This window comes from Acanthaster planci, linkage group LG03 (genome assembly GCF_054643075.1).
Source record: "Acanthaster planci isolate LZ-2023a linkage group LG03, COTS_SCS, whole genome shotgun sequence".
In the NCBI taxonomy this organism is placed as follows: Eukaryota; Metazoa; Echinodermata; class Asteroidea; order Valvatida; family Acanthasteridae; genus Acanthaster; species Acanthaster planci.
In genome coordinates this window covers 7,753,646-7,777,366 of record NC_141779.1, presented here as the reverse complement: position 1 = coordinate 7,777,366, position 23,721 = coordinate 7,753,646, and the positions used below count along the sequence as shown (strand labels likewise).

Sequence of the window (23,721 nt, the reverse complement as noted above, 5' to 3'; positions counted from 1 at the left end):
ACAACAGCTCCTCATCAAGAATGCGCCAAATTGGAATTCAAAAATGAAGCATGTCATAGGTCATTAGAGAACATAGCAAGACAGTTGTCACAGGCACTAAACTTCATAAGTGCTGGCATGACATCAGGTGCTTTATTTGGGCTAGACTTCGCCTACCTGAAATACATGTACATGTACCAATTTGGCTAATTAAGCCTTTTTTCCATTCTGCTCTTTCTTAGGGAGAGGGGTTTTGTATGGTCTCCAAGAACAAGATTTCAACTTCTAAGTTGACGTTTTAGGCCGAGTTAGATCAGCAACAATTTATCAACCATTTGTTGATTTTGCCTCCTAACCTATGCATAAAATATATCCTGTGTCATAGGCCAACTTGACAGGTGGTTGAAAAGAGCTGGGGGTGGATTCTGCCCCACCCTCCTCCACGTTTTTCTGATATTGCTGCAGTGCATTTATTCGTGAGCCGAGCCTTTAGGAGTTTTTAAAAACTCTTTGTGGTCATTTGGACACCAATTTTGGGAAATAAAAAAAAAACATTCTGGAAAAAGTGCCCATTTTTCCAAGGCCAGCCAACAATGTGTACATGTACTTTTCTACTGCTGTGCTCAGTGCATGTTGACTAGCAGGCATGTGGCCTTGAACTGTGAACATCAAATGATCGTAACAACAAAACCATATATGAGACTGAATAGAAACTTCACAGTCTTACTGATAAGGAGTGCCTTTACATGCATGCCAGGTTAAAAGAACAGCATGGGACAGTCAAGTTCTTAGTGGGGCAGAATCCCCTTCCCTCAGCTGTGGTACCTGTTTGATGTGACAGAGGATGGGAAGCTGGTTAGCTGGGTCCTACCCCCAGACAGTGGCTTCTGTTGAAGACTCCATGTCTGCTCAAACCACATCAGTGGCAGCTGGCCTGGGTGGGGGCAGGTGTGGGTCACGCCCATCAGAAACTGCTTGGTTTGTTGAAACAGGAGCTCATCCAGCTGCGCCGAGATGACCAAGACAAAGGGACCGTCATAGAAGAGGTTGCAATTGAAGCTGTCCATCCCCTGCATGTTGAAACCAAAGGCATCGTAGCCCTGGGCATTCAAGCCATTGCGGTCCAGGCAGTACTGATCATAGCCATTGGCATTGTAGCGTCCCGTAGTGTCACGGCTGCCAGAGTTACTGTAGCCATTGCGGTCATACCCTTGCGCACTGTAGCCTTTCTCATTGTAACCATAGCGATCATAGCCATAGATGTTATAGCCAAAAATGTTGAAGCCATCCCTGTTAAAGCCTGTGATTGGTATAAGGGGAAGATCAAGGGCGAGTGATACTTTTGGACTAACAATTTCTACCAAGAGGCAATTCAAACCTCTCTGCTCTAGTTTTGAAACTGACAAAGTTTAAACATCAAAGATGCAGGATCTACTGATTTTTTTCTTTTAAGTGTTCAGATGCTGACTTAAACTGCTTTAAACAGCTACTCTTACCATCTCGATCAAAGCCGTATTTGTTGAATCCAAACTGGTCATGCCCACTTCGATCATAACCTTCATAATCGTAGCGTCTCTCTGGACCATACGTGTACAAACCTCGCTCATCATATTCCCTATAAATGTTGTATCCTTCCACATTGTATCCTGCCCTAGAATTTAAAAAAGCATATTGAATAAAATTCAGCAATGTGTAACCTGGGGCTCCTTTAAATGCCAACTGACAGTTTATTGTGTTTACCTTCGTCTTAGAAACCTTCGGAAAAGAGGACTTGAAGAAGAATTTACACGATTGCAATATCATTTGGGATCAGAATTAAAGCATTCCACAGAATTTCCTTGAAAACACATTTTTTTTTAAGTAGTCAGTTATGGTCTCTGTAATTTTTGTGTTTCCTTTATGAAAAAAGACCTCTACACTGATGACATTACACTCTGTTGATGTGTACTTTCCTATGGTGTACAGTAGACTGTAGGCACACAGGAAAATACATATGGAAACAAAGTGTGATGTCACTGTACATAGGCCTATTCTAGCCAAATTACTACGTTCTGCATACCTGTCAAAGCCCTGTCTGTTGAACCCACTTCTATCGTAGCCTTCACTGTCATATCCATCTGAACCAAACACTGAGAAGGTATGATTACAGGGACTGCCTTCAGTTGGTAACACATACGTCACACAAAGCTGTGACTCTGAACGCAGCAAATCCCTGGGCCTGGTGTTGAAGGGTACCAGCGGTACATCCAGCATAGCTGTCGGAAAGTTGCCGTCATTGCCTACCTTTTGCTGCCAACGCCAGAAGATCATGTCAACGTAAGATTGCAGGGCATAAAAAACAGGGTCATAGGGTGCCCCTGAGCTGGCTACGTGACCCCCTATATAGTTGAAAACATGCCCCATGATGGTCTGCATGCACATGCTGAAGGTGTCAAAGTCGTTGGATGCCATTGCTATGGCAATGTCAATCTTAGATGGCAGTCGCATGGAGTAAATGAATTTACGGATTAGGCACGGTTCCCAGGGTGAACCACCTCGGAATGGGTGGTCTTCCACACACGATCCTCGGCCATCACCTCCAAAGTAGTTGGGCTGCCAGATAATGGCTCTAGAAAGGTCACTCACATCAGTAGTGAAATCATAATAAGGCAGAGCAATGGAACAATCAATCTCCTGCAATGTAAACAAAACGAAAATGATATTGGAAATGGAAAAGGCAAACGTTAAATAAGAAAATGAGATCTTGTTTGCTAAACAGGAAAAGTCATTCAAATCATTCACTTGCATAAGACAAATGCAAAAGCGAAACTTGTCCAATGCAAGATGGTGACAGTGTTGAATGTTCCTTCTCAAAACCAATGAATACTTTATTTTTCAAAGTTAATGTCCAACATGATACATTTCTTGTCTGCAAAACTGCCCTTCTGAACGGTTTTGTGAAACTGTATTTTAACTGATGGATCAAACAGTAACCATGCAGGAATTGACAAAACTGGATACAATTCCTTTACGTATTATCCAAAATCAAAAGATTCAAGGCACTTTGCACCTAAGGACATAAACCTCCAATAAGTTTCTAGGACAGTAACACTTAGGACTCGCACACACATAGGTGACTTGTACACATGCCCTATCTCTTTCACAGTTCCTTTTGCTATGTTCACTTGCGGAAAGCGTTTTTGAATCCTTGTTCTTGACAACACTCGGGTTGACCCGACACGAGAACAGCGGTCTCAAATGTGACAAACAAACCCGAGAAGTTGTTCGTTGATTGGTTTCACTCCCCGATTGTTGGAGGGTTGAGCAAGGTGCAGCTAGAACAAAATGGTGGACTGTGCAGAATATATTCAAAGGTCCTGGTCAAAGGACAAACATGATATTTGAATTCTGATTCCTGCATGACCAGAATTACATGAACATTTTCAGTAAACCCAAGAAATCTTGCCCCTTTCCCCCCGGAAAGAAGGGCTGCTATGAGGGCCATATTTTGATCTGTTTCACATTCATCTTCCGAATGGTCCTCAAATAATTGCAAAATCTGAGATTTGTCGGCCACTTTGAATTTTTTTGTCTTAACATACCCCTGCCCGTTCATAACCTGCTCAAGAACACCATTCAAGTGTTACTCAAGTGTTGTCAAGAACAAAGATTCGAAAACACTCAGAGAGTCTAACTAAAGGAACTGAACTGTGTTTGGTCCCCTGACTCCACAATGGTCAATCATTGTAGAAAATATTGCACCTTGACATTGCCTCATTATGTAGAGAAGACCACGATGTGACAAGAGATGCCATAGAAATCTTGTACAAGCAACTCTAACTCAATGGTTTCCCACTCAGGTGTGGCAACAGTCATGGTGACATGATTGATAAAAACAAATAGTTTAAGTAATTCAATGATAACTTGGTTTAACCAAATGAAATACTGGTTCTGTAGTGCAGACTAAGCCTAAGTCTGATTCTATCTAGTTGTGGAAAAATTGATGAGAAAAGTCTGAACCTGTAAGCGCCTCTCCATCTGGCGTAGGAAGACCCGATGCCAAATCAAGTAGGCTGGGATGTTGTTAGCCTCCATGACATGCCGCATGTAAGTATCTCGAGCTTGCTCCCAAGGGTTACCCAGATCAGACGAGCGTAGCTGCTGTACGGCTGCTTGAAAGCGATCCAGCTCATCTCTTGTCATGTCACGCAGTTCCTTACGAACTGTCATTTCAACACACCTAGGGGTACCAGATTTGCAAACAAACACTCAGACTGGACTTGCTAAGCAAGATATGCAGAATTGACTTCTCAAATTTAATAGATTTTCTTAGCATCACTTGGATGTGGCATATCAATATTTCTGTGAATATGATTTGGTTTGTCAAAACAACTAAAGGCCTCTTAATTCTTCTAAGACTTGCTCCAACAAAATCATGAAATTTAGTTGCAAAAACTAAGCTTCATGATTTTAATATCAATGGATACAAATGAAAACAAGGCTTCCCCGTGATTGACAACACTCTTTAAGTTTCAAATACAAGATCTTATGTCATTCCAGTGGACAAGAACAATGGGAATTTGAAAGATTTGTCAGTAAAGAGCCTTGTCTTGAAGGTGAAGTCTGGAGACGAGTACTGACATCAATATCTGCTGGAAGCAAGTAACAACAGAGAAGGTCGAAAGGATGAACACTATCAGGTCTTCTGTGTCAATTCAACATGATTTTTCACCTGACACTTAAAAGACTAACATAACATTTGGTATGATGACTAACCAATAGAAATATACCAAGAAATGACATTTCATTTGGTAATATTGATCGTTAATTTTTCAGAAATAGGTCAACAAACTTTGTAACATTTAGCATACTTTCAAATTTCAGATATTTGTTTATCAGAAGGAATAGTCTTCTCTGTATTTGTTGAAGTTCATGATTACAATGATAATGTTGCTGATGGCAATAGTTGACAAGGCCAACAACAATGGCAAAGTCAGTACTGACAGCAATAAAGACAGTGACCATAGAGTCTGTATTGAAACCTACACAGAATTGATTTGGAAAGAAGTAGAAAAACATAAACCAATGTAAGGCTGATATATCAGGATCTACCTACACACAACATGGACTCGAGCAGAAACAAAACAACTTACTTGAAATCAACTAGGCTACCCGGATTTCATTTAATAGCTCTGTAGAATGTTCATGATGGTGACCTACACACAGTGTTTGCCAGCACACTGTAGAATGTTCATGATGGTGACCTACACACAGTGTTTGCCAGCACACTGTAGAATGTTCATGATGGTGACCTACACACACTGTTTGCCAGCACACAGTATGCAATAAATCAATGCTTCCTGACAGAATGCCAACGATTTACAAACCTGCAATTCAGCCTGCCTTCAGGCATGCACCTACACTCCTGACAATGTGTCCGGAAACTCTGCCCAATAGCATAGGTAGAATCCATAAACACACAGCCATCAGGCAAGTCACATGATACTTCATCACACAACCTCCCTGGGTGGAACCCAGTGACCTCATGCCTTTGGTTGGCAGATGGGGTGAAGATGTTCAGCTGGCGACATTGTCCCATGGCTAATGTCTGTAAGTGCAAAATACGTCCAACAAATGGTCACTGATAAAATCATTGATCGTTTATCACTGCAATAGCTTTACTGCTAAATTCTGTCCTTTCAGCTAAATTAACTTGTGCAGTCATTTTGAAATGACTATTAAAACACCTATTAACCACTTCACCCTGGATGACGTGTACAAATGCTGCAGGGATTTCTTGTAACCATAAGATTGAGACCATTTCAACATGTTCTGGTGAATTATGTGAATACATGGTGAGATCTATACTCATCCTACTGTGAGTGATTCCCATTGCGCATTGTGTTTGTACACACACAGAGACTCCAACTAGTCCATGAAGTTTGAGCATGAGTGGAACTTTCAAATCTCCATGTGCTACAGCCGGGTATTGTAGATATTGGTTTGCTAAATTGGCTCAGTTTACAAAAAATACATGAGAAATATCACGCAAATTTGAACGCATGACCATCAAGGGTCAGAACTTGTGTGGTCCAACTTTGTAAAGGTAATTGTGGTACCTTGTCATTTTACTATGAGAAAGTTTACGATTCAATTTCATTTATAAGGAGGCAATGGTTAAATTAGCGTCTGACCAATCCAAAGATAGGCAGAAATGTCTGTCGAGTAATTTCAGTAAGTATTTAAGAGCCCACATGAAGGTCAGATTTGAGTCTGCACTGCAGGTCAATGGTCAACCTAACATTCTCCTAACAGTGGCCATACAGGCTTCCATGAGCTACATCTACTTGAAGCATTGCTGATGTAGCTGTATAAAGGCAAGCTATTAATAAATATTCAGGGCTTGTTAACCCATCAATGTGACCTATTGATCCATCAAGTCCTAGCTGTCCATCTGTATACAGTAAGTAATAGACAGTGTTATGCAAATAACAACAAATACAGTGACAACCTTGAGTTTATGAGGCAATGAGGCAAAATCTATCAGAGCCACACGTATAATGCATTACCAAAAACTACCCTGACTAAAATATAACTTTCATGTCCAAAGACATTTCTTTTCACACTTTTGAAATTCTTGAAAGGAAAATGGCAGCGGAAGAAAATGTAATGTCGGACAGTCTTACCTCACAATTATGCCCAGGAAGGAGTTGAGTAAAATCCAAGTATTCCTGGCCAGCCGATCCACGCATGTATGTTCGATAACAACAAGCTCCAACCATGCAGTGATCTTCACATGCTTGCTGAGTGGCAAAGCTGTTCCCATCCACCAGACAACCTGCATGAGTATCAAAACAAAACGTCTTGCATACCTGATTTTCAACAAACTTTCATATGCTACAAATGACAAACTCATGCACCAATGCCACTGATAATAATGATTTTTAAATGCATAAATCCTTGACACTTCTGGTAGATCAAGGCACTAAATACTACTGAACCCCTTCACTCAGTCATCTCAGCATTTTGAGGAACGTGAGCATGATGCTGCCATTTTCAGCACAAACAGCTAATCAAATGTAACAACTATCTCACAGGTACCCATATGTACTCTCAGATGGAGAGAGGAAAGTGGGAATAAAGTGACTTGCCCAAGGTCACAATACGAATCAATCCCCTATAATCAGAAGTTACAGTACCAACCCCAACCACTACGCTACATGTTCCCTTGATACCAAGAACGTGGTGACACAGCATCATTACAAAAGTAAGAGCGGACACCCTTGGCTGTTGATAAATCATATGAAATGACTGTATCGGGCATTAGAAGAACAATTCAATCAGCAGTCAATCTTTTCATTGTGAACAATACATTAGACATTCAGGTACTTGAGTTGAATTCCCATAGGCTTATCTGGGGACCAGAATTACGGTGGTACAACTGCGCTCTTACACCAGATGTAAATTCATGTATAGAGTAAATACCTCTCCCACAAATAGGGTGCTGTAAGTTTCACAGGCTTCAAGTTTAAGAAAGCACAAGTGCAAGCAGTGCCACAGTAGTAACTGGTGACCCCTTGGATCAGTCTATGAGGGCTGTGTGCATGAACTTTGGGGGCAACCACTGTTTACAATGTGCCTGGCACATGATGCTACACATCAGTAATTTGGATTCTTTGAAGTATAGAGTGATACTAAGCACACTGAACGAACAGTGTTTGATTGTTGCACCAGACTATCCTTTAGCTCATTGTGATCAGATGTAATATTCCTCACATGCCACTCAGAGCTACTCAATTTTGCATGTTGTAGCTTTTAATTTATCTCTGTCCTTAGTTTTTTGTAGCCTCACATCACAGGTGGCTTGCATTTGTAGACCGATGCTTCATAATTTTCTAAAAGCTTTTGGAAAACAAAACTATCGGAGGCAGACAATTAGTTGCTTCTATTCTCACCTGCATAATTAATTTCGCATCTCTGTGCAAACATATCAAAGTAGTACATGACCCCTCGCTGTTCACACCCATCGGTCTTTGGAGGTGAAGCACAGACATTTTTCATGTGCTGGCAGTGGTCACCCCCACAACCAGGTGGACACAAACAGGAGTAGTTGCCGTTGCCAGGGAGACTCAGGCATGTTCCACTGTTCATGCAGGGATTGGACGTACAGGGGTTTTGGCATTCCGGCCGGTCATTCTGGAAAGAACACAGTGGCTGTCCTTGCTGTAAGTTGGAGGCAAAGAGAAAGTATTACAAACATTTGGTTCAGTGCAGATACTGAGAGAAATTTATGTTGACTTTGTCTGATTGGACACAATTCTCACTGCAAATTCACACCAGTAAGAGGGAATACTTAATCACAATTTTTGAACATTTATGGCTGCTTGCAATGGTAAGCAGTTATATGGCTACTATAAGATGATCTCTGGCAGGCACATAACACACTCACACACACAAGTGTGTAAACGCCTTCAATCGTGGACTCCCTATTGTTCCTCTTTTGTTCATACTTCAACATTTTCGGAAGACCTCCCATATGTTTTGTACACGTTTTCCAACTGTGGACTCTTCGGCAACCGTGGACCCTATTGTCCCCTATTGTTATAGGTCCACGATTTGAATGTGTATACAAACTCACCCTTACATTGATATTTTAAGGGTATTTCCTTTGTTCTTGTGTAGAAATAAAAAATTAGTGTGTGAAACGTGTTTCCAAACGGCTCCTATTTCAACTGGACTATCTTTCCTGGGTTGATATTTTGACCAAATGCCCCATATGTAAAATGCTTTAATTTGTGGCGAATAAGTATGCCTTGGGACCGGAATTCCTTCTTTTTCAGTAAATTACTAAAACCTATTTGTGAAATTCTCGTGGGGTGCCATTTAAGTACCCCATAAGGACAATGAATGTTCCTTCCCATTGTTCTGGTATCCCACAAAGCACCATAAACACATGCATATAAAGCCCCCCAAAAGCCTCTGGTTTCTCGTCAGAGTGTGTGTCGCTGTAGACCTGCGCGTCAGCAAAGCAAACAGTTTTTTATTTGGTATAAAATGATGTCTAAAAGCTGTCAAACTTGCTTAACCCTTTTTTTCGATGGAGTATAGCTGAGTAATATGTACAGTAAAGGAGTCTTGTGCCCCGACATCTTCGCGCGATTTAGAACGCTGGCCTTGTTAGCGCCCTGTGACTGGTGCGTGGGTATAAAAGGCCCATGCGCAGGCAGCTCATTCTCTTCAGTTGGCTGACTGACAAGAATCACGAACAGTTGGCGCGACGTCTCTGCAGAAGATCGTCTGGCCGGAACATGCTGGAAAATTGACAGCACTGTAGATTAGTTTCAATGGCAATGTCCATCTGTTAGGGTGAAGCAATTGCCCGGACACCAATCTGCCTAGCAGTGATTCTCTAGTGCACTAGATAGCTTTGGCGCCTGGCAGTGGACTGCCTCCAAATGGACCTGTCTCCCGGTCGCCCAAGGCTCTGTCGATGGAGACCCCCAAAATAGAGAATCTTTAATTTCAAACCAATCAAAATTCTCCTTTAGCCCATGAACTATAGTTGTATATCTAACTTATCAGTTAAAATGTGTTTGGGTGTACTGAAAGTGCATTGGCAGGTTTTATTTTTACCTGTTGATATAGACTCCTCTAACAGCTACACAAAATCTCACACATATTTTGTTATGCTGGTTGTATTTAAAATTGCAGTTTCCAAGGATCATCTGTCTGGGCGATCCCATTTGGGGGGGGGGGAATTTAAAAATCATGTTCACTGCCTTTAAGTGATATTAACAAATACGTGGGACAGTTTTCTATTCCTATTGGTTGAAACGCATCATATGACCGTGTATTAACATTTGATAATGCCCACTGAGAAACTGTGTAAATCAAGCGCTGGCACATGGATACGAGACAGTTTAATAGGGTCTGATTGGTCAGGAGTCTGTGTGCATGTGACGCACCACGTGCACGCCAAGTTCATTAAAGGGGATTCTATTAGACAACTTTCAAAAGGAATATACCATAAAATGGACAGGGGTGTTCAGGAAAATAAAAGTAGGGTTTTAGAACAAAATTGTGGGAAATCCTTCATATTTTGACTTCTTTTGACTCTCTGAATAAAAAGGTATTTATGAATGGGAATAAATATGTGCTTAGCCGGTCTTACGGTAACATTTAAGACCTTGCTCTGGAGAGTGAATGCTGATAATGCCTTCACCAAATTCTCCTGAGCTGGTCTTAAATGCATGTTTAAGACTAGCCAAGCACATATTTATTCCCTTATAAGATTGTCAATGGTTGGTGACCTGACAATAGCAGACAGTGCAAGGGTCTGGTTGCCAAGCCTGGCCTTCCTGGTACTCCTGGTTATCATAGATGCAAGACATCTGACGACACTCACACATCTCTCGCTTGGCAAGACGAATTTCCATCGATGACACCTGGTACAGGTCCCAAACAAAAGGACATACATTCAAACATTTATGCAAAATAGTTTTGGCCGTGACTGTGATTTTCTGAAGTTTCAATTTTTTAAAATTCTGCAAAACCATCCATTTTAAAAGAAAAGACATTTTTGGAAGTGCAGCTCACCAAGGCAAACAAACCAGTCAGCACACCCAATCTGGAAAATTTTCTCTCACAAACTGGACAAATTACATCAATAGAGGGTAAAGCATGGTCAACTTCCTTGCAACACAAAATCAATTGACATTAATCGATTAGGTATAAATAGTTAGGGTGTTGGTATTATAGTGAATATTCTGTACCTGGGATTTCAGCATGCCCATCATGCTACTCATCTCTTCCACAATCCTTTCTAGCTCAAGGATCCGTTCTTCCTGTAGGGTCAGGACCGACAAGCTGAGGTCCTGGTCTAGTATCCCAGGCTCTATTGTAAAGAAAAGGTTACAGCGTCAGTGATGAGCCACATGAAGGTACATGTACATGTATCTACAGTATCATAAGTGATTAGTAACCGACTCTTAGTATGATAACTTCTGCACAACTAACATGGAATGAGGATCTCATACCTGGACATATTTCAGTCAATGTCTTCAAAAACAAAACTACTACCTGCTATTACCTGCATGCAGCAAGTTTCAAACTCATTTCAAATGAACACGTTCAGTAAGTTATTATCAAGTCATTCAACGCATAGACTTGAAGAGGGAGTCTTAAAGGCATTTCTTTAACATATTTTTTTCTAATTTTCACCCAACTTTTCTAAAAATCAAAGAAGTCTCAAACGTTTATAGCTTATTTATGAAGTACAAAATCAGTCCAACAACTTCTTTCCCATTCATCCTTTCAAACTCCATCCCAAGTTTGGTTTGGTCTAAAACTAGTTTCAAGGTGTTACAGCTGTGAGAAAATTTCTCATTCCAGGTCATTTCCTAGATCAACTTTGCAGAACAATCACACATACTCCCCACACATTCTTCTGGTTAAAAAAAGAATCAGACCTTGTAAGCTCCACCAACAAAAAGTGCAAAAGGGCTCTTTGTTTAGGACAGGAAGGAAGACAACCTTGGGAACACAAAGCAACACTGTAATTAACTAACCACAATTATATGCTGGCAAGCGCATACATGTCAATGTTTAGGAACAGCTAAACGTGGGAACACCCAAGGTTTTTGCAGCTGTAACACACAATCATTTACAACTATATTGTGTTAAGGCAACATGTCAAAGATTACTCAGCCTGATGAAAAGAGAGAAAAGAACTAAGTAATAGTCATTTATCAATGTGTGTGCAGAAATTCACTTCAAAAGTGAACAGACTTTGGCTTATTTCTTAACTCCAAAAGTAGTGTCATTTCAAGACCCATACATGTACATGATATGCCTGTAACTACTATGACAGAATCAACCCAATTCATTTGCAACTTCACAAGCAAAGGTTAATTGAAATGATATTATGTAAGTGAAAAAATCAACAACTGCATGTTGGGATTGCATTTCAATGAAGAGGCTATTTCCAATAACCACTACCACACACAGCAAGAGGCATCCAGTGGGGATAGCATGAGCCAACACATGGTACCAGTTAACCTCTCTACAGGGCTACCAACTGCAAGCTGTCAGCCATAATTACAATAGCAACAGCCTACTTTGACGAGTCTATGACAGGCCAAGGGATGCCCAAAGGGCTTGGAACTTGCTCTGTTAAAATACTTCAAGAGGACAGTTCTGATTTTCCTAAAGTATTTTAAGAATGGGCAGAATCACAAGAGGAAAATGACCTCCCTTGATACAGAATGGGAATGAAGACAAAAATGGCAAAGTTGGGAAAGAGAAGAATTAGTGGTTAGATACTGTCACCATTCACCAGTATGGCCTGGGTCAGAGATCCGTCTCAGGTCCAAATGAAGATTTGAAGATGAAGATCCATGATCTTGATCATCACATGGATTATTGGCAGTATTCCCTGGGGTTGCTCTGGTGAAAGAGGGTAATTCTCCCCCCATTTAACATCAAGGACCTTGAGTCAAATGCTTATACATAAAACTCCCCTCCCTAACTGCTGTATAAATTTGCACTGCTCTCCAAATTTTGTGAATCATTTCTTTTATAAAATTGGTTTTGGTTGAATGAAAAGGATCTGAAACTGTGATGTGAATAGATTACAACTATGCCTCTTACTTGTTTGGTAATTTTCATTTTAGCTTTTCTCCTCAAATTCAGGAATAAAGGTAAATCAATAAGAAAATTGCTGTGCATCTCTGAATGCATCATCCCAAAAACTGTAATTTAAGAGGAAATATATTAACTTTGTCTTCTAGGAGAGTTTGACAACACTTTGCATTTTGTTCCCCTTTGAAGTCATGTTCCTCCAAATTCAGCAGTTTTAGGTCTCTGGAAAGTATTTATTCTCAATCTTAACTGCAATATTTCACAGTTGATTCTCATTGTGTGCATGCATGTTACATCCTTTGACAACACAAACCTGCAGCTGTTTGTGCAGCTCTGGCATCTTGGAAGCCTTGGATTAGTTGGTCATATGCTGCCTGGGGTGGATAGACTGGTGTCTCTTTATCAACAGACAAGGCTGGTGATTCCATTGGTGCCTCATCGCTGAGTATGTTGGCTGCTGTATCACTTGAGGTATTTAAGGTAGTGCTAGTGGTTGCATTAGCAGCGGGGTTAGTGTGAGAAGTGCTGGGTGTGTTAAGACTTGTATCATGATGTGTGTCAACCTGTACATCAGTCTGTGCATCACTCAGAGTGCCACTTGGTGCAACATTGGGTTCATGACTTGGTGCTTCTACAAACAGAAACAATACAGAAACTCTGTTAAATAAAATTTAGGAAAGACCTAAAACAGGTGTGGATGGGGGTGGGGATAAAAAAACCCTGAAGTAAGTGTACCTAAACCACTGTAAACAATGGAAGTCATGTATAATGTTTCATTTTTACACTAACAAATTGGTTCACAAGTGGCAGTGACCCTGAGGCTACCAGGGAGATGTTTCATCCCATGATGTGGTAAAAAGTAACAACACACTTTACACAAGGACTTCACATTTTCTTTTTTATTATCTGTGGACATGTTTGTACAAACTCCATTTTTTGTATGTTGATGTGGTGATGATTTATGAGACTTTCACATGCCTGTGTTGCACCACAATAAATGGGTGAATCACCGTAAATCATGAATGCATTCTATGTCAAGTTGACATGTGGCATCTTGAAGGCAAATACATCAAGTGGCATAATGTAACATTTGTATGGTATATATATCACTCCTCGGTTAAGTAGACCTTTGATGAAACTTGATGGAATCAGTGTACACCATACCTTATTCACCAAGGATAAGGCCCTATCAGAGGTAAGCTATCTCCTTAGGATCCAGGACAAGGGGGGGGAGACAATCAAATATTAACTAAAGAAATACCCAAGTTGCACAAGTTGTGATTTCCGAATTTCTTAGCTTCATGGTGATGAGAAGAACTGTTAAGTCTTGTAGCCTCTGTCTGGACATTCATGGTCTATACAAGCTACATGTATGCAAATGTCCTAGGAAGGATGTTGTGGATTCCAATCCTGTCATTAGGTTGTCCTCATCAGACAAACACATTGGCAGACCACAAAACAAACAACACGTCTTCAGGAAGTCAGGTCTAGCATTCCTCTACATCGAAATGAGGTGTTTGACGCTCATGATGGTGGGTATGCATACTAGTTTTTCAGTGGACAGTACATGGACATGTATGTATTTGATGCAGAATTGAGACCTGTTGCTACATGTATATAGTCAGGAAATCACAAATTGTCTCTGATGGTTAGACAAATAATCCATCTAGCATATAAATGCACTTACACATAGCTTGGTTTCCTGTGGGAAGTGAATTGACTTCCTTATAGATTTGGCCTCTGTGATCTCTTTAAAATCCAGTCGGGGTATTCGAAAAACAGGCTTGACCTAAACTGAGATATACACCCTACATTTTACATGTATGGCTGCAGAAATCTCATAAACTGTTTATAATAAAAAAGCCAGGGTCTGACATTTTGATCAGGGCAGAATGCATTAAAATGTAGGTTGGGCCAAATGTCAACATAGCTAGACTGGATGTAGAGTGATTACAGTGGCTAAATCTATTAGGAAGTCAATACCCTTCCCACAGGAAAGCATGCTAAGTGCATTTATTTACTTGTCTGCACTTCAGAGATCATTTTTAGACTTCCTCACTCTGTTTACATGTAGAAACATGTCATATACAGTGGTCATAAAGTTCTTGTATCTATTGCCAAGTAACTATCAATGCACTCTATCCTTAATGATTGTCAATTTTAGATGGTACGGCAGAACTTTTTCAATTTCTTCTTTGATCTGTACAGTGTTCCCAGTATGTGTGCATTAGCAGGGAGTTACATGTAGCTTATTGCTTGTTCCATTGCTCCAATTCAATCCTGATCTTTGTATTGATATACCACATTCAGCAATGCTGTCTAAATACCATCTATCTAGGAAACACGCCCTGCTATGCAATCATTTCACCTCAAATCTAATTCCATTGACAATGTTTCCTGAACATTCAAAGTTGGACCTCATGTTCACGTCAAGTACCAAGTTTGATTAAATTTACCAGCAGACACACACTATGAACAGGTACAATGTATCTGTAAAAGTGTACAAGCAGAAAAGCACCGGGGCATCTTGGATAGCATTTGATCACATCCCAGGAAGTCTGATTTTCAGTGAACATCATGCAGGTACACATATGTACAGTATGTACGTAAGTGTATCTGTTTTACTAGTCATACATTGCTGCACTTGAGTGTTTCTAATATGCCAGTAATGAATGCTGTATAATGTTGTCTAGAAAGGATCAGTTAATAGTTCCTGCATCTGGCTATTTAAAATGTATTTAATTAAACGGTGTGTGTAAAGGAGTTCTTTATATGTTTAATGAAATAAGCAATAAACAAATAGGTAAAAACAAAAATATAAAGAACAAAATTAATAAAACCTTTTGTGGAATGGATGTAACCTTCCCAACCAAGTCATTCATTACAAGCCTAATAAAAAAGCAAAGAGCTTGCTCAGAAATCTTCATATTCTGGCAGAAATCTTACACTTTTCACTGAAGGGGGTCTGAAACTCCAGCGGTCGTGCACAGCTAGCTAGGAGTACTGGAGTTTATATGGAGTTTCATTCATGATCTCAGCACAAATTCAAATTCTGACACCATCAAATAACTTTCTATTTCAGCCTAGTCAGGAGACAGTAAGGACACACCTTCTGTCTCACAGTCTGTAAATTACAGAGGGATACTGAGGGTGGGTTAAACTTACAAAGAGAGTTCATGGATGTAATCTTTATTACCTAGGGCACGGGAAAGTGAACTTCCTTCAAATCAATTACGAGTCACTGACATCTGAGATAAAGTCAGACACTGGCTAGACGAACATGGTATGACAAACCTTGCACCAACTCTTTGTCAACCCAATGCTGAGTGCAATGAAAATACTGGCTTCCTTTACAAACACCCCTATAAAAACAGAAGTTTGCAAAGCTATCAAATCGCATCAAACATGACTACAAAACAGTTAAATTATTTTGATGTGAGCCACAGCACTGCCTACCCCTTCATTCCTATTCTAAATACGTAATACATGCTTTTTCCCCTTTTTAATTCCAAACATTTTTTGGAGGGTCTGCCAATATGTTTTTTTTTTTTTTTTTTGGGGGGGGGGGGACAAATCATTGCTGGTCCTTGTCCAACACTGGTAAAATACAATGTCCCCTTATTCCTCTGTATTCCAGGTTATATGCATCTATGCATTCAGCTATTCAGGAAAACCCCTTGAATTACACTTCAATTCATTATGTCTGGGATTTGGAAGTTAGCTCTGGACACACCTAGTATGTGTCACACATCTAGGATGTAAATGTATGGACCAGTCACCACTTGGAGTAGAAATTGCATACATGTGTACTTACTGTACTTTTATACACATTGCATATGAAAATGATCAGTAAATTTCATACCATAAACTGCATAATATGTATTACACAGGCTCATATTATATTTTTTTCATAAAAACCACTGTGTTGTTGATAATAATATTACTAATATCTTAAAATAAGTTGTGTTCTCAATGATTTTTATATCTTAATTTGAACATGTTCAATTAGTAATTTTGTAGTACTGTTCTCATAATCCACATATATTTTTGACGCAACATAAATTTGAAATTTTTATTATTCCTACTTATAATTTATTATCCTATTATCCAATCAACTGTGTGGTTTAGTTCACATTTTCACAATCCTTTTAGATGCTGTCATATTCATGCTCTCTGTTTTTTATGTTGGTATGCTGTTAATTCCTCTTTTATATTATCTTTACGCGGAGTGTCTTACCTCCCTGAGAAGAAAAATTAAATTGAAATGTAAGAAAATGTGTCACAGTCAGCTACAAAATTACATGTATCTCATCTGTTTGAATGATTTTAACTACCTTCAGCGATAGGGCAGGTCCATGGCATCTGAGTTAGTTCCGAGGGATACAGCCAGAAATCTTCAATCCAACCCTGAAAGTAGACATCAATTCAGCATGAAAAGTGTTGAGTCTTGAAGTAAGATGTGAACAGAGTTGAATAGGGTGGATAGCATTCAAAAGCTGAGGCTATATCAAGCCAGCTCATTTTGCCCTCTTGCACGATTTCATTCAATTCATTTCGGGTGTCTTATGTCACACATGGAGCATGTCCTAAAAAAAGAAATTCAGTGGGAACTTAAGTTCAGTCAAGAGAGAAAATGGTAGGTTTGTGAAGATCATTTTCTCCAAAAATGCCTCTAAGCTATCATTGCTGGTCAAAATTTCAAATGTCAAAACATCTGACGTCAAGAACCATCTCTTCAGTGGATGATAAAATTAATGAGTATGTGACTCATTTTACAGAGCAGATCATGACAGAAAAAGATTACAGCAGAAGATGTACACATTCAGTGGGACTGTTTCCTTGTTCTTGGCTTGTACATACATAAATGTAGCTGCAATAGAGCAAGTAAGCTAATACACACTTGCAGTTGGTATCATTTGTTTGGGACACAACCAAAGGTCTGACCCTTCTTGCATGGCAAAAAAGTACAATAGAGAAAGGGACTTCTGGCAGCAAAGTCTACTCTAGTGTGATGGAGAGATCCTTGGTTTAATAAAAGCAGGTGAAGATCACGGCTCCCTTTTTATAGTGAAGCTGCTAGGTTTCACTGAATATAGGGCTGTCTTTGTTTATTTTCTTAAGAGGGCCTTGGTTCTAGGTGGCTGAGGTCCCCTACAGGCACAATAAAGGGTCACAGAATTCAGGGTGGTCCCATGAGAAAATAGTGCAAACATTGACTTATCAATTAAATATCAATAATGAAAAACAGATAACCATGATTACTCTTGCTTTGCTTTGTTTTTTCCCCTGTGGTAGCTAAGACAAAAATAAGTCTATGCGCATGTAAATGGCTTTTTGTTGTCCAAGAAGAAATTGTTAATTGAGGTCAGAATTTTAATGATATTTAACTGTGTATTGACAGAAGTCACAAACTTTAACTTCTACCTGCCAAAGTTTTTTCACAGGTATCTTGCTGTCTCCTTTGAAAGAAAATATTAAAATAAGAAATATTTTGATGGCAAAGTTTAATTCTGCAATTTATTAAGTGATTTTTATGCTGGTAATTTACAAAGACATATCAAGGAAGCTGGAAGATATATGCATATGTAATTACAATGTAGACTAAGAGATGCACACACGTCAATGATTTTATTCTTTATATTCAAAACAAATACCACTGTTTTGACAATATTTTGATGGAAGCTGTATCTTGCTCTATTTACGTAGATTAAAAGGCCCACATAGCATGGATGCTATGCAGACGAAGATGCAATTAAGTTGGGAAAAAATGAAGATGCAGGGAATATATGCTTTTCTAATGAAGATTGGTATACAAATATGGATTGCTTTGAGTGACAGAATTAAATTGTGGTCAAGTTCAACAATAACTGATTAATTTGATTTAAATACATATATAAAAGATTTGTGTATTTGGATAAGAAATCTGTCAAAAATTGACCAGCACTTTTCTAAACTACCTCTTCACAAAAGATTTGATCCCAGCTCCATGGAGCTACACGTTTTTAACAATTTGGAGTGCATTTTGCACAAAATGCCAGTGGTCATCCACTAAGTTCTTTGGTTGAGGTAGTACTTTGGTTGACATGCGTATGCATGTAGTTCTTTTGGCTATGCACAGCAAGACAGAAAAATATACAGGGTGTCCACATAAAAAGTATACCGAGATAAAAATTACTGTAATAGCAAAACTACTTTATTTATGGGAAAGAGAAATATATCTCTAGAAAGGGCAGAATGTCCTCTTTGCAATGGTATACGGCTTGTGATGTTATTGACACAGATGAGTGAACAAACTAGACCGGTGTTAAAGGTACTGAAATCGGCACTGTGACAAGTTTGCATATGTGATTAACAAGGCTAGACCATGCAAGTGTCCAGAATACCAAATGCCTTTGCTTTAAGAACTGTGAGAAGTTGCATACTGATAACAAAAGTCAGCATGTGGGGTGAAGGCGATTTCCTTTAATTATGGCATTACCTACAGAACCAAATTTTCACTACACCCTCAGCTAATGTTCAGGAGTTAACGTGGAAGAATAGAGGAAGATGTCAATAATCTCGGTCAAGACCTTGGAATGATCAGACGAGCAGTAAGGAGCATGTTTCGAAGATGTCAAATGTGCATTGATGGGAATGGTGGCCATGTGGGGGACTTAGCACATTATACTGATGAGGTAAGTATCGAAAACAAAGCAGATAAGATTGATTTAGGTACATTCCTTGTTTTCAAAAATGCGTTCTTAAAGCAAAGGCATTTGTTATTCTGCACACTTGCATGGTCTACCCTTGTTAATAACACATGCAAACTTGTCACAGTGCCAATTTCAGTACCCTTAACACCAGTCTAGTTTGTTCACTCATCTGTGTCAATAACATCACAAGCCGTATACCATTGCAAAGAGGACATTCTGCCCTTTCTAGAGATATATTTCTCTTTCCCATAAATAAAGTAGTTTTGCTATTACAGTAATTTTTATCTCTGTATACTTTTTATGTGGACACCCTGTATATATATACATACATATACTTACACTGAATTTGTTCTTGCCCTTCAACCCCTGTAAAACATAGACAATTGGTTCCTCTGGGAGGCTCAAATTAATAGCGCCCTCGTCCAGCACCACTTCCCTCATCCTCTTGCACCCTTCATAAATCTTCATCCTTGTGCCCAACAGCACGATTCCAACTTGTGCCCATTCCTGTAGGTCTGTCTCAATAAAAGGGGATGAGGTTAACACTTCTCTCAGGGCATTCCCGTTGAGGGTACGGTATTTCAGCCGCAATATGCCTGTTCTCAGGTTTGAACTGAGCATGAGCAAGGGACTGTTGTCCGACGTTGATATTGTTAAGAGCGTCCCTGCACTCTCGTACACTTGTTTGGCTATGATGACTAGACTCAAAGCAGTGCTGTCGTGATTGCTTAGTTCTTGCACTGCACCATTGGGCAATGTGAGTGTTGGAACTGAAGGACGAACTCTGTATGAAGTTGTCCCAATGTGTGAACCCGACGTATTGGAAACTCCTTTAATTGCTTCCCTGCTTTGGAAAACTTGCAGCATATCTACAAAACAAAAAAAAAGAAATAGTTAACCCTACAAAAAAACACTGAATTCCAAAGCTGAATGATATTCCTTAAAATATGTGTACATGTATCATTCAACTTTAGAAAGGATCGATGAAGGCAGTGTGGTGAGAGAGAAAAGCAGACCTTGAGTTTCACAATTAAATTTTTGGTGCGCCAAATATACTAATCCCTTCAACAATGTTAAGAGCACCTAACACTACCGCATGAATCAACTGGTGAAATTTTCTGTTGTGCTGAACATTTTTCCGATATCATCATATTGCTTCTTTTTTTTTCACGTGCCAAGCCTTCAAAGTTTTATTTAAAAAGTTGGAGACACTGTTCTCACACAGGGCCCATTTTCCCTAGACACGCAAGTCCAAAAATACTTTTTTTTTTCCTTTGATGTGCCCCATGCACACGCACAGAAGCCAACACTGTCGTGGCCCTTTGACTTCAATTGGTCATAACAACAAAAAAAAAACTTGAATGAGTTGAAACTTTACATTTGTATTGAGAGTAAGAGTCTTTATGTGCACATCATAGATCGGCATGAGACAGCTGATTTATTAGGGAGGAGTAGAATCCACACCTCCTGGATGTGAGATATTCCAGACTAACAAGCTCTTTTAAGGTTAAGGAAAAGCCAATGATACCCAAAGCTCATTGTAAATTTACTTGAGAAGATCTTGTTTGAAGAGTTACTTAAGCTGTGGCTGAGCAAACGCCTTACAAATGCACTCATTGGGTGAATGCTTTCTAACTTCTAGGCCTATGCTGTCAGTGTGTCTTTGTGTAATCTTCAGGACAGTACATATGTATGGTTTATACGGATTGTCAACCAACTTGGCCTTTTGTCAGATGAACCCTGATCCTTTAAATACAAACAATATCTGGGTCTCCTTGAATTGGAGAGATTTGGGACTGACCCTATCACTACTTCTTTGGAGGGGCTCGTGAAAAATTTAAACCAAGATGTAACAGGGCCATAGCAGGTGCCAAAATTTATGTTAACGTGTAAAAAAACCTATATCAAGAGGCACAGGGTTCCAAATTATGTTAACATGTTTTAAACAATGCAATAGAGTCTACCAACAAGTCTTTTTTTTCCTACAAGTAGCTAAAGCTCAATGAATGAATAAATGTATTGAAATAAACTAGGTAATGTGGTACTAAATCATGCAGAAAGAGACAAAGCCATGCGGCTCCTGTCAAGCAGGAAGTTTTCCATTTGTAGCCCAACAGGTGTTGACCAACACAGCTAATTCTAGTGAGCTCGTTCCATTTTTGTAGCTTGTCCCTGTCCTAAAAGTTGAATTTTCTGGGTTGTCTTGAGTCTTTGAGTCTTGCAATCCTGATCCATCTAATGTTTTCAGCAATACTAAGATGGTGCAGGTTGTGATGTCATAGGCAAGGTAAATAAGCAATAAAGGGGAAGCTGTATACGACTTTGGGGGAATTTCTTAGCAGAAGAGTGAGTCTGATTTATTTGTGCATCTTTTTCTGCATTCAAGATGAAGACAACCATCCTTAAATTAATATCTTTATCAACAACATAATTTACCATATGACTGACACTGGTAAAAAAGTAATGTCTCATCAAGAAGGTTTAAATCCCCAATTATACATTCTCACTTTAAGCATAGTCACTACTCACTAATTCCAAAAGCATCCTGGTTGGCCGATTGCCTCCCTGTTGAAACTGCTGTTGAAACTAACAAGGACACAATCAGGCCTACTGTATGTGCCAAGGCCATCTTGGAGCCGCTGTTTCTTTTACACTTCCCTTGATTTGTGATAAGCTAGTCTCAACAGCATCATCCTCAGAGAAATTCAGACCTGAACCAGAAATTGTACAAATCAGTGAAAAATGGAAGAGCATGTCAGTTGTAGCCTATTTTATTTTAGATTATGTGACAATAAAAAAATTAACAATTAGCAACCTCTTTTTAAATGTAAAATGGGGAGGTTAGTTTGTGTGTATAACTTGTTGCAACAAGTGGGATGTACAAAAAATCTGAAGTTACAATCAGTTTTAAAAACTGATAGCACAATGAAATATTTATTTCTTAGAAATTCAAGGCCCAGGATTTGAATTCATTTAAATATTTCCTAGGATTATTATAGGATCCCTGTACTTTTCTGGTTGTTTTTTTAATTTCTTGCAGTGTAGCACTCACTAGCAGTGCACAAATGATCTTTGTGGTCTTGTTCATATAATGGCACTTTTTCAATCATTTTGTGAAGGATTTGAGGGAAAACGATAACTTTTTACTAATTGAAGATGTGGTAAAATGATGAACTACATTTTCTAATGCATTGTTACATAGGAACAGTAAGTTTTACCAATACCCGTTGATTAATGATGTACACAGAACAGAATACAAACTGACTCATGTTTCATTGTCCAATTTTTAAAATAGAAACTAAGGTAAGGAGTTAATCACACACTTGAAATTTATGATGCTTAAAAATTGTAAGTAATCCCATTTTTTTCTTGATACCCTTCCTTGTTCTTAAATTTTTATACGCCTAGGCAACGGCGAGAATGATCTCCAGATATGTAATCTGGGGAGTCTTAAATTGAAATCACAGAAAAGCTTCTGCACACGTATTATCGGACTTTTCAACAAGGGCCGAGACTGAAGTGGCTATTCCGGCAGAATTGGCCATTTCTACAACGGCCAATAAGGCAACTGCTGGGCAGACATTCCACCCTTGCGCTTTGCCTCTCGGAATTCTACTCCAGTGCGGGGCCACGGCCACTAGTGCGGCACAGCTCTCTCGAAAACAAATTCCTCGTCTCTTTCTCAAAGAAGAGAGACAAGTTTGCAAAGTTTACACGATGAAAAGTGTAATGGCTGTCATGTGTACAGTGAAAAAACTACACTTCCTTACCTTGAAAGAAAACTCGGTAGGGAAACTCGGTCAGTTGGCTCAGCTAAGTGCAGTGACTCATTTTCCTACGTGCACCACCGCAATAATGCACTTGCAGTGCCAATATGCGTGCAAACGAGCGACGGTCACAAGCACCGGCACCACTTACTGTCTCGTAAAACGCAATGAGTGTGTGCACGTACACTGTACGTACCTGTGATGGGCAAACTTCTGATCTTTTTTAAGTTAAGGAAATATGAATGGAGGGCGCTATTTAACTTTCTCAGACTCGAGTCGTCTGGCCGCTTGGCTTTTGGAATGGTAGGTGACCGCAAACACAACTTCAGGCATTCAAACCTTCAATTTTTTGGATGCTTGAAGTTGACCCGATGGGTAAATGATACTCGATTCGCGTCACTGCAACGAAAATGATTCGACTCAACTAGAGTCCTTTATCAGAAGACCTGACTCGAGTGTTAATAAGACTTGAGTCCCAAAAATAATAGCAAGCTTCTTTTCGAAAAAGAAAATGCATTGACTCATGGTGCCGATTGATAAGTTACTGCCTGTGTTATTATCATCAATAGATGCGGTGTGACCGCATTCAGAAATCCAGTGGTAAATTTGATAATGCCCCTAAATGACTTCCTCTCTTGTTTTTATTAATCCTATTGCACGGGCGG

At 39.5% G+C, this 23,721-nt stretch overlaps 1 protein-coding gene across 2 annotated transcripts in view; it reads right to left on the bottom strand.

The window, feature by feature from the left end:
- The window catches only part of LOC110983439 (kielin/chordin-like protein), a 99,213-nt gene extending 75,995 nt beyond the window's left edge, over positions 1-23,218 (bottom strand). For both annotated transcript variants that reach the window (XM_022242696.2, XM_087134210.1), the window contains exons 1-14: positions 23,060-23,218; positions 21,819-22,000; positions 19,629-20,158; positions 16,932-17,004; positions 12,911-13,228; positions 10,731-10,852; positions 10,269-10,403; positions 7,914-8,181; positions 6,645-6,796; positions 5,346-5,566; positions 3,979-4,198; positions 2,039-2,652; positions 1,476-1,630; positions 805-1,279 (exon numbers count right to left, since the gene is read on the bottom strand). In XM_022242696.2, coding sequence (XP_022098388.2) covers positions 805-1,279; positions 1,476-1,630; positions 2,039-2,652; positions 3,979-4,198; positions 5,346-5,566; positions 6,645-6,796; positions 7,914-8,181; positions 10,269-10,403; positions 10,731-10,852; positions 12,911-13,228; positions 16,932-17,004; positions 19,629-20,158; positions 21,819-21,918 — 3,383 coding nt within the window. In that variant the 5' untranslated portion in view covers positions 21,919-22,000; positions 23,060-23,218. The remainder of the gene's footprint in view (positions 1-804; positions 1,280-1,475; positions 1,631-2,038; positions 2,653-3,978; positions 4,199-5,345; positions 5,567-6,644; positions 6,797-7,913; positions 8,182-10,268; positions 10,404-10,730; positions 10,853-12,910; positions 13,229-16,931; positions 17,005-19,628; positions 20,159-21,818; positions 22,001-23,059) is intronic.
- Between the last annotated feature and the right edge of the window lie 503 nt (positions 23,219-23,721).